The sequence below is a fragment of the Heloderma suspectum genome, chromosome 2 (assembly GCF_057233095.1).
Source record: "Heloderma suspectum isolate Gila_16-S chromosome 2, 16-S_ref, whole genome shotgun sequence".
In the NCBI taxonomy this organism is placed as follows: Eukaryota; Metazoa; Chordata; class Lepidosauria; order Squamata; family Helodermatidae; genus Heloderma; species Heloderma suspectum.
The window spans coordinates 66,852,330-66,869,683 of NC_139459.1; the positions used below are offsets into that span (position 1 = coordinate 66,852,330).

General features: G+C 41.9%; 1 protein-coding gene across 11 annotated transcripts in view; it reads left to right on the forward strand.

The window, feature by feature from the left end:
* Positions 1–17,354, forward strand: part of PAM (peptidylglycine alpha-amidating monooxygenase) — a 184,921-nt gene that overhangs the window by 162,248 nt on the left and 5,319 nt on the right. For 10 of the 11 annotated variants that reach the window (XM_084833818.1, XM_084833810.1, XM_084833812.1 and 7 more), the window contains 4 exons: positions 243–443; positions 6,779–6,897; positions 10,695–10,794; positions 15,871–15,924. In XM_084833818.1, the coding sequence (XP_084689944.1) occupies positions 243–443; positions 6,779–6,897; positions 10,695–10,794; positions 15,871–15,924 (474 nt within the window). Of the gene's footprint in view, positions 1–242; positions 444–3,855; positions 4,539–6,778; positions 6,898–10,694; positions 10,795–15,870; positions 15,925–17,354 lie in introns of those variants that run through there. The other variant, XM_084833821.1, reaches the window with a different exon arrangement.

Consider the following 17,354-nt stretch of genomic DNA (forward strand, 5'->3'; position numbering starts at 1 on the left):
CGAACCCAGGTCACCATCTATGAACATTTTCTCACTGTTTTAGCATAAAATACCTACCTCACAGGGTTGTTGTTGTGAGGCTAAAATAAAGAGGAGGAGGATTATGTACACCACCTTGGGTTCCTCAAAGAGGAAAAAAGGCGGGATATAAATGTAATAAATAAATAAACAAACAAACAGTATTTCTGGCTACTAATTATGGCCTTAGATTTGTTGCTTTAACTGGATATCTTCTGTTTCAGAGACTTCTGTCGGTCAAGCTAAACCTGGCCAGTTCAACATCCCTCACAGCTTAACGCTCGTAACTGATTTTGGTCAACTGTGTGTAGCAGACAGAGAAAATGGTCGAATTCAATGTTTTAAACCAGAAACTGGAGAATTTGTGAGAGAAATCAGACATCCGTCATTTGGAAGAGAAGTATTTGCAGTTTCTTATGCTCCAGGTAGACTTTAAAAAATAAAAATAAATATTTGTTAGATTTGAGACCTCTGCTTTCTTCCTAAGTGGTAACAAAAGATGCAGTCTTTAATCTTTTTATTTAACACAGGATGTGGCTAAGGTAATTAACACATTCACTGGAAGGACGAGGAGTTCGATCTGCTTTTCTAGCCTCTGTGGCTGTCTGTCAGTGTCCCCTTCAAGGTTATTCCCACAATTTAAAATGGCTAAAATGTTTTAATTGTTTTTAATGAAAGCTGAGATTCTCTGAAATTAAACATGGTCAGGTTTTCTTAAAAATTGGGGTGGGGAAGGGGGGAGTTGTCAGAACATTCTCAACTACTGTAAAAAGAAATGTCTTGGCCACTTGGCATAATGGTCTCAGTTGCCTAAAGCAAGGGACTAACTGGTCAATGTAATAGGGAGAAAGCAGACCACATGAGGCAGTGCTGTGGTTTACTCAAGTCAGTGCAAAACGCTTACAGTACGTGGACTGCGTATTAAAGGGGAGAGAGAAGCAACACTTCACTGCCTGTCCTAATTAAGGCATACAACAACATTGGAGCAAATAAGGGGATGGATATTGGTTAAGGCCTTCACTAGTAATTGTCCATGCTTTGTGCATTTTGAAAAAATGAGGCATTGTAGACAAGCCAAAAAACCTGGATTTGGGGTTTCTGTGAGATGTTGTCATTAGGCAACACCTACAAAGCCAAAGTAGAAATTACATGGCAGATATATATAATAGAGATGCAAGAGCCTGTTATGGAGCTGGGTGCTTGGCTTGCAAGTACATGGTTCTCCAACCAACATCTCCCTAGCTTCTTCCCAAGCTGCTTTTTCACCTAAGGGGAGTAACATAAAGAAGCCCTCTTGGTATCATGGCCAGCAGATCTGCTCAACACTGTCCCTTCCATTTACACCTTTATCCTAAGGCCTTTGGAAATAGAGCAAGTAAAGCAGAAGTGATTCTCATAGTTCTTTACAGAGCAAGGAAACTGTGGTTCTTAGAAGTGATTTATCTCAAGAAACGTGACACCTGCTACTCTATTTGGACCGGATTCCATTCTCCAGGTGGAGGGCACTTGGGTACAGCTAACTACTAGTCTCCCACACCGCACAATATGAGACTATGAAGAAGGCATCCAAATGGTGGTATGAGGGAAAGAAAACAGATCCCCTTCATTGGATCAGTAGTGAAGTTCTAGAGGTTTTACTGGTTGGCCTCAATCAGAGTTTGTGCTCTGACTTCCATGAAAGACAGGTAGTTGTCTTAGACAAGATCCGGAGAGGCTTAGAAGGGGATTGTATTTCTAGGCATCTCTTATTAAGCACCTTTTTGCAGAAAGTAAATCTTACTCTCACCCCCCCACACACACATCACATGTGGGATTTTTTTTTTGGTGTGGGGGGGGAATCTGTACTTGGTCCTCAAGGCTGTCAAATGGGCCTACCTTTGGGATTGCTGGGACATGGAAGAGGCTCAGGGGTCCACAACCTTCTGGGACCGTGGGCACATTTGGGAATATGACAAACTGCTTTGGACACTACCACAAAATGTCTAATTAGTGTATCGCCACTTTGGCGTCAATCTGTCATGTCTATAGATAGACGTGAGGCTTATTAAAGAGACCACAATGTCTCTTAATAAGGGATTGACTAATTCAGCTAACTGCTGGAGGTGCAATACAGCTAGTGCATCTTTTAAACATATGTTTTGGCAATGCCCAGTAGTTGCTTCTTTCGGGGAGAAGGTTATTACACAGATAAATTTTGTCCTGGAATAGTCTTTAACATTTATTGATGTACCTGCTCTTTTAAATTATTTATCTGCGTCATGGAAATTAATGAATGGCCAGCATAAATGGATTCTCTGCACCCTTTTGACAGCTAAAAGACTGATATTACAACATTGGAAGGATAAACACTCATCTCCTATAATGCAATGGATTGGGGACCTGACAACACTTTCAATATTTGAACGGGTGGCATATAGACCTTACCTTCAAATAGATACTTATTTGCATATTTGGACCGCTTTTGTTAAATCCTATGTATAACTGTTAGAAAGTTGTATGCATTTCATATGTATTCATTGCTATAGATATATACAAATGCATGTACTTATACTTTTTTAAAAAAGATTTTTTTTAAGTTTTGTGGGTGGCTGTGGGCATGCATGTTGAGGACCCCTTCATGGTGGTATTGGAGGTGCCTGTGGGTGCCATGGTGCCCATGGGTGCTGCGTTGGGGACCCCTGCTGTAACCATACTTCCCCCACACTCAGCCATTCCCATCAAGATAGCCGTTTTCCTGCTGCTGTTAGTGGCAGGGAAATAGCAGTCTTCACCGGGATTGCTGAGGAGGGGTGAGATTAAAGGCACTCCTCACCTCCGTGAGCCTGATCAGGATTGCTGTTTCCCCACTGCTGCAGCTATAAGATGGCTGATCAGCTGGATCGCAGGGCAAAGTGAGTGGGGCAGCCCAGGGGTTGCATGGACCACATAGAGCAGCCACGGGTTATCCACATGTACTCTAGGTCCATACAGCCAAAGAGCTATCACCTCAGCCAGAAAAACAACATTGCTTGATAGGAAAGAACTGTGTGGCTTCAGTTTGGGTTAGGACCTAATCCAAGGCAGCAGCAGCATCCACTGCTTTCCCCCTGTGAGCCCATCACTCTTCTTCCACCTCCATCTCAGAGCAAGCAGCAGGTTGCCGCACCTCTCAGGCAGGCAGGCACTTTGCCCCCATGACCCCTGTGTGCATAACTGGGCATGACTGGATATAGCAGCCCACCACTCCTTGCCACGTGAAAGCAGGATGTTGGTGCAGTTTGCCATGGAAAATAAAGTAATGCTGGGGGGTGAGTGGGAGGAAAGGAGTAGGAGCTTGAGCAGGAGTAGTGAATGGGGGAGGCAAGTGGGCACATCAGCGTATCTTGGTGGGTGCAGGTGTGCCGGTGGGCACTGTGTTGCCGCCTCCTGGATTAGGTGATACTACGCACTTACCTTATAATTTCACAGGAGCCAGAAATTGTTCCTGCTTAATTTCTGTATCAAACCTTAATACTTTAAAAAGTGCCACTGGCCCATGTTGGATGTCAGCAGGGGTTTTAAGGTTATACTGGAAAAGGTTGAGGTCATTAAACATTCTGAGTGCCGGTCTCTCCTACAAGCTAGGGTGGCCTTTTTCCATTGCATCAGGGAATGTTATGTCTGATCTGTAGGTCCAAGGCTTTTCAAACGCCTGCAGGAGTCAATGCTCATTTCCTATGACATGACTACCTCTGCCACTCTTCAAACCAATGCACCCCAGCAAATACGTGCATGCATGTGGACCTCCCCTTCAACATTTGTCCATCACTACAGAATTGACACTTCGGTCTTGACCAAATCCTCCTTGGGTTTTTCTAGTGGGATCTCTAAGGATCTTTCCAAGAGGCCAGTGTCTGCTCTGGGACATACCTCAGGATGAGGAATTGCTTCGGAACATCCCTGTGGTGCCTGCTCTTGTGCCACTGAATGAGAGAGGGAAGTTGGACTTACTGTGAAGATCTCTTTGGTAGAAGAACTGACAGACCTACCCAGGAATAGATTAGGACATATAGTTCTCTCTTTTTTTGTTACCTTAGTTCTGCACCTTCAACAGAACTGTGTTCCCAAGGCAGCTCACATAATACAACAATAATTTAAAAATCATACTTTAAGATGAAACACCAAATAAATCACAATAAATAAAACATGGCAGAATAAAGTGCAACTACCCCAACTGCTTAAAGGGTTTTCAAAAAGGCCCTTTTAAATTTTGCACAGTGCCTCCTAAATAGACTGCTGTAAAGATAGCTTTGTTTCCTTTCTGCTCTTTATTGTGACCTGTTCCAATTCTGATGTCCACATTACTAATTTTGCTGTATGTATTTAATCTATTAATCCTTTCTAACTGAAGTTAGCTCCAAAATGGCAGGGGGGTTCCCTTATATATAAGAGAATCCTATGCTTTTTATCTTCTCCTTGCCTCCCTCCATCTCTCTCATGCCTATAAATATATAAAATATTAAAGGAAATAATAAAAATACCTCCTTTGAGGCTGGCATTTATAAATACACACTTCACACTTTTATTGCTTCTTCACTGGTGGTTCAAATTCAGAAAGCCGGTACATTATTTCAAGTGCCATTAGAGAAAATAGCAAAAATATTTCTACTTCAGTAGAGGAAGAAATTACATATTTCAACATTAGAACAAGAATGCTGGGGATTAAACTTCTTAAATTAAAACTAAAGCATAAAAGATGAGAGTATCTTACGGTGCAAACATCTGAAAAATGCAACATTGTTTTTTAGATAATATTCAGTACTGAAAAGTTTGCAATAGGCAGATGAGAAATGTAAACGTAATTGTAATATTGAGGAGAGAAAACAAAAATACATTCTAAAACTGCTTTTCGTAATCATATCATAGATATGTGCTGGGATGGGAACTCATCTTCACCTTGTTCAGCTATATTGCAGTGCTGCATTTGCCCAAGAGGGGAAACCTACTAGGGAAATGTAATAGTATGCTATGGGAGCATTCCATGTGATGAGTTTTGTGAATGGAAAACCAAAGATCTTTTTCTAGTACAAAATGCAGCCAGAGGGCTAATACCTATGAGGGGCATTTTGACTGAGGCAGTATGGGAATGTAGGGTCAGATCCCCCTCATCCAGTATAGCACCTGTAATCTAAATCAGCCTCTCTGCCCACAAGAGCTTTTTGTACTAGAAAACTATGTTGGGAATTCCAGTTATGGAACTTCTATGTCAGATGTAGTTTGCAGGAAAGAATGATGACACACCTTGCCTGGAGCCAATTCTTAGACCAGACAACAATATAATTATAAGGCTATCATTACATTGGAGAACGGAATAAAGCATGTATGCACCTATAAGTAGAGTCCAGTCGTACAAGAGGGGTGGGAAACATGTAGCCCTGCCACTGAAATTCATGGCAATGACAACAAATGCCACCAGTTTCCAATGACAGACCTGCTACAGTGGCCAAGTTATTTTGGAAACAAGCTAAAGGTGGCCAGTGTAGAGTTCCATAATGGTTTGCCTCAGCAAATTAGTGATTTGTCCTCCCGCTGTGCTTCAGAAATCCACAGGGTGGCAGGGGTGCCAGGAGTGTGGCCTGTGGGCTGGAGGGATCTGAGGTGGTGAAAATGGCCCCTGGACCTCCCAGAGTTGCCCACCCCTGTATTACGAGATCATTGTAAAGAAACCTTTAAAAGTGCAAAAAGGCCGGGAACGAATGTCACAGCTCCATTTTTTCAAACAAGGAACACTGATCCAATGCACACGATCACAGGGTGGTTAATATGCCATGGTGGCTTGTTAACCACCCTGCATGTGCCAATCACATGACAGCCGGATTTACATAATTACCCTTGCCAGCTTGACTTGTTATGGCATCTGAACCCAGCAAGGGTGGGTGGTTGGGGTGGTTAACAAACCACCCAGAAAACGTGGCCTGTTTTAAGGTTGCTGGGTGGTTTGTTTAGCACAGTAGTTACTGCACTATAGAGGATTTATACAATTTTTGCTGAAAGTTTAAAAAACAATAATGATAAAGTTATATTTGCACAGAGCTCCCCGAAGGTGAACAAAAAATAAGGTTAAATATGCACAAATCTCCCTGAAAAGGGGGGGGGGGGTTCTACAAAAACACCTCTACTCCGCTAATGAATGCAAATACACTCATTAGCGGAGTAGGCTGCTGAGCTTGTCCTACAAAGGCCCATGGAATACGTGCTGGGAGCAGGTGGGAGGACTAAGGGGAAACAAGGTGGAGCAAGCTGCAGAGCACCTGATAGTCTGTTGGGAGTAACATGGGTTACAGAGCAAAAACACAACCCACCCCAGCTTATTTTCAGCTGGTTTACTGTGACGTGCAAACCGGCCCAATATGAATGAAGTGTGGGGTATACATTTTAATAATAAAAATACTGTGACAGTCAACTTAAGAGAAGAGAGTATGGAGTGCTAACATCTCTTGATTTCTCTTGCATTTGTTTTTCATTGCAGTTCCCTTATTGCAACTGATTCTAACTCTCAAGCACTGCCAATTCCTCCCTAGCAGTCATGGCTGAAATACTTACATCTGTGTGTTGTATTGAGAGAAATCTACCTTCACTATTAAACGACTCTTTCAGAAGGCTATGAGCTGCTGCACATCTGTAATTACTGCCGACTAGTCAGCTTTTTCCTATCCTACATTGTTGTGCTTAGACTGGGTTGTAAAAAGGAAGAATACTCTCGCCACACACAGATCACTGAAGAATGAATGTATCTTTGTAGGTGGTCTACTGTTTGCAGTTAATGGGAAACCTTATCCTGGAGACACGGAGCTGGTGCAAGCATTTGTGATGAACTTTTCAACTGGAGAAATCACTGACACTTTCATTCCACTTAGAAAGGTAACGCGTTGTGAAGCATCACTTGGTTTTATTAAAAATGCATGAGCACTCATTTATTTTTCTTCCTTTCCTCGCCTTGTACACATTTCAGACTTTAACGTGAAAATGTTCAGATTACCTAGAATACAAAACCAAGTTATTCTGTTTCATTAAATCTTGGATATTATACTGTGGGGCTGTAGGGTCTATGTCCTGTTTTCCAAATCGCAATACTAAGATGGGATGGCACTTCCAAAAATTATGTCTTAGGATCTTTATGCATGGATGAGAGAGGAATATAGTGTCAGGATTCCCTTTTGCCCTGCTGAGAACCCCAATAGCCAAATCAACACTCAGGCAAGAGGCTGCATTTCCAAGGCTTTAATTCCATTACCCTAATGAGGCATACAGATGCAAATTGCTAGAGATTCACAGACTACAAAGGAAAAGCCTTCAAGGAGTTCAAAGGGGAGTTACAAAAGTTGGTCTCCATTTGGGAAAAAGGTGGCAAACTCTCTTAACTGAAGGGGTGGGAGGGGAAGATCTCCCCCTCTCCCGTGACACCTCTAGGCACAGCTGTTGATGCTGAGCAAATCGGGCAGAGCGCCTAAGCTCAGCCCCTACAATTTCCCGCTTGTGCCTGTGTCTGCGCCTTTCGTCTAAGAGTTCAGGTTATCCTTCCCTCGCCTCCCCCTATTCGCTATCACAGGGATGTGTGAAGGGAGGGCCTCTCCGTCCAGCTGTGCCTCTGAAGCCTGGGAAAGTTCCTCCCCCACGTGTTGCAGCTGTTCCTCAGAATCTGAACTGCTCTGACACTCTATATGCTCAGAGGCAACCCTGATATCTAGGAGCATCTCCTCCTACACATGACGGTGATACAAGGACATGATGACCCAGTTTGATGTGATGTTCAGCCATAGTTATAACTGTGTATGAAAGAGCCTGGGCTCATTCTCCCGACCTCTCAGTACTTTTGGCGCAGCTTCCTCTCCTGGTTTTGTGCTGAAATGAGAGGTCCATACCGGCAAATCAAATGTTGTCTTGGTTAGCACTCCTGCCCCTCCCCCTAAGCTTTAGGCAGGCTCTCTCTTTTTTCTTTTTTTTTAAACCTCTTCATGAACATTCATGCAACTTACTCATTCGTTACCTTGTTAATTTAAAAAGGAGGAGGGAATTTTTTGTAAAAAGGGCAAAATTGTTCCAGGAATGAGGGTGAAAGATTTTTGGTAATAACAGGTAGGGGGCAGCCAATCACTACCATGTCCAGATGGCTTCCATTTCAGATGGGCAAGGGACAGGTGTGTTTTGGCTGAATGCAGCAGGACTGCATAAAGACTGGTCTTGGTTACATCCCTCTTTACAGCATTTTATTGAATTTGCTCTGTGTGTACGGGGAACTTTCCTATTGGATACAATGCAATCCTGTGTTTATCACCAGTAATAAGTTGAATTTAACATTATGTTGAACTTGCGTCTTTAGAATATTTGTTTTATTTTATTTGTTACAACATTTCTATATGGCCTTTTACCCCTAACAAGGGCACCCGAAGGAGTTTACAAAACAAAATACTACAAAACCAGTGTCAACAATAATATGGCAGTATTAAAGCAACATTTTTTAAAAAGCAGCATCCTACCAGTTTATTCTTTCCTGTGAAACATCAAGCTGTAAATGATCAGTTGAACTGGGCTGGATGTAAAATTACTGTGACAGGGTTGAGCTGCTTCTGGATTTTAAGTGAGCAGTAAGATAATCAAGTCCTAATTGCCAAATTTTGAGAGCATTTTGGTTGCTGAGCAGGAAAGCTGGTCCTTTTGAGATTTTCTGACTGAACTCTGTTGCTCTGGAAATTTCTGTTGCTCTGGAAATTGGAATTTCCATGAAATAAATCTGCAGGAGGGTGAATTTTAAGTTGCATACTGACAAAGTGCCTACATTAATAGGAACCTGAATCTGTTGAGGGATCAATAAAAAAAACCCATATGTGGTCGGAGAGATGTGAAGGGTTTCTTGAGGAAAAAAAACTTGAAAGCAAGAGAACAAGAGAAGGCCTCTCTAGAGAGCAGGGGCGGGGGAAGAGAAGCCATCTGTGCAGGAATCTTACTCCTGGGTCCTATCTCTGCTTTGCAAGGCTAGTAGAGCATACATAAAAGCATTTGGAAACTTGAGTTTTACATCGAACCTCTGCATCTTGATTTGTGTTTTACTTGTTTCATTAATGGTTTTACTATTTTAGCTGTTTTTATATTGTGCATTATTTAATATAATCTGCTTTGAGGGCTTGGCCTATGTTGAAAGACAGGATAAAAATGGATTAATAATAATATCTTGATGCTTCATGGTAGTATTAATGGACTTTCAACTAGCCCTCTGCTAAAAAAAATCTCCAAAACCGTTCAGCAAACAAAGATGAAAGTATTCCCCTTACCTCCCAATTTTCCACTAAGATGGCTTTAAATGGTGCCACACACCGTTTCTGGCAGAGTTTTCCCAGTACATAGTAGATTATTACTTCATATGAAAAGTCATTTTATTTAATTAGGCTACAGCCACAAATAGGCAGAGTTCAAGCCAGGAAATAAATTTGATTTGTTAAGCCAAATAGAGAAGAGAAATTTCACTACATTGGAGTCAAGTCACTGCACTACTATTTGTTTTCTCTTTCCTGTTCTTTTCTACTTCTAACTTGTCTGAAACTGCCATCATGCATGTAGTGTCAGCATGCCACTGGATTAAAAATTAATTAGTACTCTGGATTTTTATCTGGTTTGAAAACTTAAAGCCGACATCATATGCACCTTGTATAAACTCCTTACCCACCTACGCATTTTAATGTCTGTTTATTGAGAGTAGGGAACAAACAGCATTGCGTATTAAACCCTAAACATCATCAGTTTTAAAATATGACTGCATACTCCAAAGTAATCTAGGATGTGTTCCAGGATATACTATCCTCAGGTCATGTATATAGCCACAAGTCGTTTTTTTACTTGTGGCTATAAGGTATGTTTTGAGGTTTTCCTCAATCGAATACACACTAGGCAGGGGGAGAGAGATCCTGCTGGGCATTAGCAGGAACAGTTTGTTCTTGGGTTCACTCTGGGTTGTTTAGCTACTAAACAACCCAGAGTGTCTGGATTTAGATGTCACACTCACAACCTATGAACGGGGCAATCATTGGTTGTTTATAGAACATGGAAGTGAGGAGCACACTGGAGACAGTGTATTCGCTCCCGCTTGTGCCCAGCAAATCATGTGTTAATTAACCCAAGATTCAGCATTATGTGCGAACCTGGCCAGAGAGAGAGAGAGAGAAGGATCTTTCATTGTTTATACTGATGATTCTTTGTTACTTAGATAGCACTTCTAACATGCAGTTTTCTTTTAACAAACACCATGATTGGTCTTTTCTTTCTTTCTTTCTTTCTTTCTTTCTTTCTTTCTTTCTCTCTCTCTCTCTCTCTCTCTCTCTCTCTCTTTCTTTCTTTCTTTTGTGCAGAGATTGACAAAACATTGTACAAGAGCAATCAGCAAGGCCATTTTATTTGAACCCAATGGGTTATCTGCTGCCATTCAGGCTCTGGGGAAAGACTTGGCAATTCATATTAGTATAGAAGAAGATACCTCTATTCCTTCAGCACCATAAGACTTCCTCCACCCTTTTTCACATGTTAATTAAACTCAAACCTCCTCCTCTTATACCAGACAAGAGTTGAATTCCATATCTCAAACTACTGATTAAATGGGTCTAAATGTTCAGATTTTATTCTATTGTGCCAATTTCCAGTTTTAATGTGTTCATTGTTTACCTTGACAGAGTTTTGAGATGCCACATGACATTGTTGTTTCAGAAGACAGAACGGTATATATTGGTGATGCTCACACCAACACAGTATGGAAATTTATATCCACAGAAAGTAAGTTATCTTTGCCTTAGACCATTAAAAGCATCAGTCATTATTTTCAGGCATACACTTAACCGGAGACTCTGCTTTCTTAACCTTTGTGCTAAGGGCACATCTGTACTGAAGTTTCAAAGAAAGGTTAGATGTGTGTTTGATCCATTTCCAAAATTCTCTGCTTTTCTCTGCTTTTACTTCAGCACAAGGCAACAGCCTATTTTGGATGTGTTCTAAGCAATTTTCACAAAACCCCTCCATAAAAATTGAATCAGAAAATTTCCAGTGCCCCAAATCATTGGGGATTTGTGTTTGATTTGTATTAGAAAACAAAACAAAAAAGTATGCATGTTAATTTTACATGCTGTTTAAATATCTCCATTATTTTTTCAATAGCCAAGAGTATTTAAAGTGATACATTTGATTAGGGAGGAAAAAAATTAAATGCAGCACAATCCTATTTACGTTTGCTCAGAAGAAAGTCCCATTGAGGTCAATAGGCCTTATTCCCAGGTAAGTGTGCATAGGATTGAAGCTTTAATGTCACTAACATGTTCTATTCAAATAAATTGAACACTTGACTTGGAATTTCTTTTTATTGGATTATTTCTAAATATTTTAAGACATTTATTTGTTTATTTTTTACAATATTTATATACTGTTCCACATCAAAAGATTTTGGAGTGTTGAACAGCAAAGATAAAAGAATAAAACACCATGTTAAAACAATTAAAACATTTTTAAAAGAAACAAGTTCTGATAAGACCAACTTTAATAAACCACAGCTGGTCACTCAAGGAAGGCTTCCTGGTATAACAATGTCTTCAGGAGGCACCAGAAGCAACACAACGTTGGTGCCTGCCTGACCTCCAAAGGCAGGGAGTTCCACAGGAAAGGAGTCACCACACTGAAGGCTCTTTTCCTGGTGGACTCCAGTTGGGCCATGGGTCCATGTGGAACCACCAGAAACATGCTCTCTGATAACCTCAGTGACCGGGCAGGTTGGTAAGGGAGAAGGCATTCTCTCAGGTATCCTGGTCCCAAGTTGTTTAGAGTGTTGTACACTAGTACCAAAACCTTAAACCTGGCCTGGTAGCAAATGGGCAGCCAGTGCAGTTCCCTCACCAAAGGCTTTGCCTGCTGAAAAGGGGCAGCTCCTGATAACAGCCCAGCTGCTGCATTCTGCACTAGCTCCAGCTTCCAGACCAGCCTTAAGGGCAGCTAGCCCTTGACATGACAACTAATGCACTTCCTTACATTTTTAATTTCACCCCCCCCCCCCCGAAGGTTTATTGCAAATACCGACCCAGTGTGCAGCAACTATGAAAAAGATGACTTCCACATTAGGGATCATTACCATTAGGAATCCTAAGGAAAGAAATCAAAACTAAAACCGCCTATTTCGTAGTGCCTCTATAAAAAATCTGTGGTGCAAACGCACTTGGAATACTGTGTTATAGTTCTCACCACTGCACCTTAAAGGATATTATAGAATAGAACGTTTTAATTCAGTTTCAGGCCTGATTTTGGAACAGAATCTGCCTTGGTCATCCTATGGGATGACCTGTGCCAGGAGACGGATGGAGAAGTGTGATTCTGTTGGTTCTCCTGGCTTTTTCAGCGGATTTTGATATCATCAACCATGGTATCTTTCTGGATAGTCTGTTGAGTTGGGGTTTGCAAGCAGTATTGCAGTGGTTCCATCCATCTACCTGGATGGCAGGTTTCAGAAGGTGGTGCTGGGGGCTTAGTGTTCTGCCACATGGCAGTTATGCTATGGTGTTCCACAGGCCTCCATGCTCTTCAACATGTACATGAAACACATGGAAGAAGTTATCCAGGGAAGTGGGCTGGGGGATCTTTACTTTGCCAATTCTTTGCCATCTCTGCACTATACCCACTTACATGGGCGTAAGCCGCATTGAACTCAATGAAACTTACTTATGAGCAGACATGTATAGGATTATGCTGAAAGAGACTGAGCTGTGAATCAGGAAGTTCCAGGTTCAATTTTTTTAGGGATGGATGAGGATTTTATTCCTCTTTGCAAATGCATACTTGCACTAATGTGCATTAGCGCAAATCCCCTCCAGAAGTAAAAAATTGGTCTACAAGTCCTCTGAACCTGTGAGACTTGGAAAAGCCAGGCCACTGAGGAATCCTCAGGATGGATTCCTAGAAATCAATCTGACATCCCTAGCTGTAGGGCTTATTTCTGTCTGAACATGCACAGGGTTGCACCCACAATAAATGTTTCGGTAGAGATCAGATTAAAACAAGAATATTTTAAATAGCAGGAGGACTAAGAATCCAATTAGCAATGTTGCAACATTTCCTGAATGACAGCTGCTTTTGGTTACCTCCAATTGTTTCAACAGCAAAGCCTGTCAGACCTCCAGCATCTGATTTTTATTTTTAATTTGCGGAGTAGGGGAGGAATTGGGAATCGCTTGTCACTTTAGGTCTTTCGGAGATTCACCAAGATAGTTTGCATTATTAAATGTTGTGTTGTCATGCTTGGCGTATTACCCTGTTAGGGAGACCTCTTCATTCCCAACTTGTCCCTCAGCATCTGGCATTCAATGTCCATTGACAAGTCAACTGAGAATTGTAGTGACTCCACTGGCTGAACGGCTTAATTTTCACTTTCCTGTGCCATTTTCACATCTTGTTAACCTAAATAAGTTGCTCCCGCTGGAACAGTTGCTGCTACTTGGTCATTAAAAATGGTGCTCGCTCTTGGCTGAAGGTGTCCCTTTCAGTAGCTCTGTTTTTAAAGGCATAAACGAACAATTATGGAGTTTATTATTTATTTCTTGATTCTTTTTTCAAATTTATGTGTTACATTTTCTCCCCCCCCAAAAAATAGCATCCAAAGCTCCTTTCAACCTGAATAAAAACAGTAAAATGAAGAATAACAAATTTAGAACCAGAAATAATCAGAATAAAACAAAGCCAAGTAAGGTTTTTATACTAAAATATAAATTGCTGAGCAAAGCTTCCCATTTGCAACAGTTACAGCTGCAAATGAAACTATTTGCTCTTACATGGACATTTTATATTATATTTTTTGTTTGTTTATTTGGTTTCTGCCCCACCTTTTGATTCAGAAGGATATCTAATGCATCTTACATAAAATAAAAGAAAATTATATTGCGGCTCCTTCCATCTTGTAACATAGCATTGTCCTGGAAAGCTGAAGTGACATTGCCCCCCCCCAGTTGTGAGTATTCCCATCCCACCCACTCCCTACTGCTGGCAGTTGGCCAGCTGCTTATCTGTGCACCCCTTATTTGTTTCCCCCAGGACCGCAAGGTTGTTTTTTTTACTGTCCATGGGCAAACACACTGGGTAGGATCCAGTGGTGCCCTACCACTAGTGGCGAGCACCACCGGTTACTGGTGCACACACAGCCCGCGGTGGTTGGCGGTGATATAGCACTTCCGGGGACAAGCCCCCAAACGACTGGAAACACACATTTCTGGAAGGCAAGATCTGCCCCTTCCAGACACTTGTGCTTCTGCTCGTTTGCGGTCTTGCCCCCAGAAGTGCTACATCACCGCTGCCAGCCATGTGGGCACCAGGAACCCGTGGTGGTCACTGCTAGCGGTAGGGCACAGTTGGATCCTACCCAGAGTATTCAGGTCCAGAAGCTGTGCCCAAGGGGACCTGAGCAACTGCCTTACATCAAGTCATGCAGATGCTCATGGTTAGAGTGTCAAAGAATCTCCATGGCTGGTATAGTACAACAGAAAACACATTATGCTCTCTGCAATGGAATACTGTGAACTTCCACTTTTTAACTGGTACCAAAATTTTAGAAAACAAGGTGTGGGAAGGCATAAACCTTGTAGCAGTTTTACTGAAGAATTAAAAATGAGAGATGGTAGTGGTATTCACAAGTACTGGTCCCATTCACACATGATGTCTAGCAGTTGTCAAGTTTCCAAATCATATAGTTCCTTCTGCAACAATTTACCAGATTGGATGTGAACACATCTAGGTGTGGGTATTTTGGGGGGTGGGATGCACACACACACACACACACACACACACACACACAATGTGCAACCAAAATGCATAATAAATGGATGGGTGCTGAATTACCTTACTCTTGTCATAGAATTCCAGCCCTGCTCCTTTTGATAACTTCTTGACTGATTCTTCCCCTAGCTGAATGTCTTCATCAGGAAGCGTTTCTGATCTCAGTCAGTTCCATAAACCTAGTGGGATTAATAATAAAAAAGCATTAGGCTTTTTGTATGATTAACTGTATAATCTACAGTTACAGTAGGAAGGATACAAATGTATGAAAGTAATAAATCATCATGTAAAAAACAACTATGTTATCTGAAGCTTTTTTTAAGAAGATGGATGGGTTCCATAATTTCTGGGCTTCCTTGCCCATTGTTTCAAGTATCTGATACTAACCAGGTATCCAATGAAGAGCACAGAGAATGTCTAGGCAGTGTCTGCTGAAGCTTTTGAAACCAAAAAGAGACCACGCTTTGGTGGACATTGTCTGTGCCCTGCAGTGCTGAGTCAGTTTCCCATTCCTCCTATTTAACCCCCATTTCTTCCAAATCATCTGCCAACCCAGATGATTTGGAACTGATGATTATTTAATTGGGAATGTATTGTACCAATAAGGAATATGTGCTGATTTTCATACTGTGGATTTTCATACTATTCTTGACCACAGAATATGGACTTTTCTGATGGAGAATTTTGCGGTGTCATGAAGTGTGCTTGTGTATACATTTTTGTGTTGCCTTTTTTCTTTTCTTCGAGAAGGATGTGATTGTGTTATTTTAACTGATCTGTTTTATCATGTGCCATACTTTATCCTGAGTAAATTGTTCCGCTTTCCTGGGCAGGAAACCTTTCAGTAAACCTTTTGAGACAGACCCTCTGAAAGAGATGTACTACCTATTTAATCTTGTATTTTGCATATATTACCAATTAGGACCAGCCCTGCTAATCTTCTGAGTTGTGCATGCTTGTAAAGCCAATTATGTGTCACAAATGGTGGCCATTACAGCCTATATGAATCACACACTTCGCAATGCCTTAAAAGCAAATCTTGTGTTGCAGAAATGGAGCATCGGTCTGTTAAAAAAGCTGGGATCGAGGTACAGGAAATAAAAGGTTAGTCTTTTCTTAGCAACTTGTGGCTTGCTTGAGTGCTTTCAGGAAAAGGTGACAGCCCTGGATTACTGTGAACTAGGGGAAAGACATTTAGGTGATCCTCCTCAATAACGTAGTAGTGACTGTGGATTCTGTATGCAGACAACTGTCTGGAAAGACACCTGTGTGAGAAAACTTAAAGGACATGACACAGCTGGAAAATCTTGATATCCATAAATACTAAAGCACTAAGAAAATATAACATAAGAAGAGCTGTGCTGGATCAGACCAAAAGCCTATCTAGTCCAGCATTCTGATCCCTCAGTGGTCAACTAGATGCCTGTGGCAAGCCCACAATAGAACATCAGTGCAATAGCACTCTCTTGCTCATGTTCCCTAGCAACTCGTATTGGGACAGGAGACATTCTGGTGCTGATATACAGGCATTGTGACTAGTGGCCTGGTCCATTTCTTGTTGACAAGGCAGGTAGAGCTCAGGCCACTGACAGCAATGGAGGTTGTTTGTACAACATGACAGTCCACCATGGGTTTATTTAATAAACAAATGGGTTTATTTAACCCATGGTCTGTTTTAGGATTATGCGAGGGTTGTTTAACCTTCGCATCACCCACGCTTGCCAGGTTTGCACAACATGACAACTCCCAAACAGGGATTGCATATTTAACCGGGTGCCCACAGGTGTCACAGCTCATTATGGGTTAAATAATCCACATCAAGCTGCCCCGTGTGGTCCGAATCCCGTCACTGTCTTAGAAGCTCCTGTTCGTGGGCTTTGAAAAAAGATGGGAAAAGGACGCCTGGGGCCAGGTTTACATGATCAGCAGGGGAAACTACACAGTATGGGTTGTTTTCCCCACCCCCACATGTGCCTGCCATTTGCTTAATTACCTGCGCTGCAGGTTGCCATGTCGCCCGAACCCAGCACGTGGCACAGTGGAGGTGGCTTCTAACCCACCCCACAACTCATGGCTTGTAGCAGGGGTTATGGGATGGGTTGGAAGCCATCCCTGCCGCACTGCATGCTGGGTTCAGACAACACAGCAACCCGCAGCATGGGTAATTAAGCAGATGGCAAGCAGGGCAAACAACCCATACTGCGTAGTTTTCCCCACTGACTGTGCGAACCCAGCCTGGATCTTTTTTGTCTTTTAAGTATTATAAATATTTCTTACAATCTCCCATTAAAAATGGACAGTGTTTTCATACGTCAGTGTATGTCAGAGCTCAATAACAGAGGCCAAATAACATAATGGCAAACGGCATATCACATGCTAATTTAGACTGGAGAACTCCCAAGTGGCCCTCCCCAGTGGTGACAGAAGACAGGGAGGAGTTCAGATGTGTATTTGCCCTTGCAAACATGAGTGCTGCTGGTCTTCTGGAGATGGCGATGTTCAGCAAGGGAACCGCAAGCAGGGAAAAAGTCAAT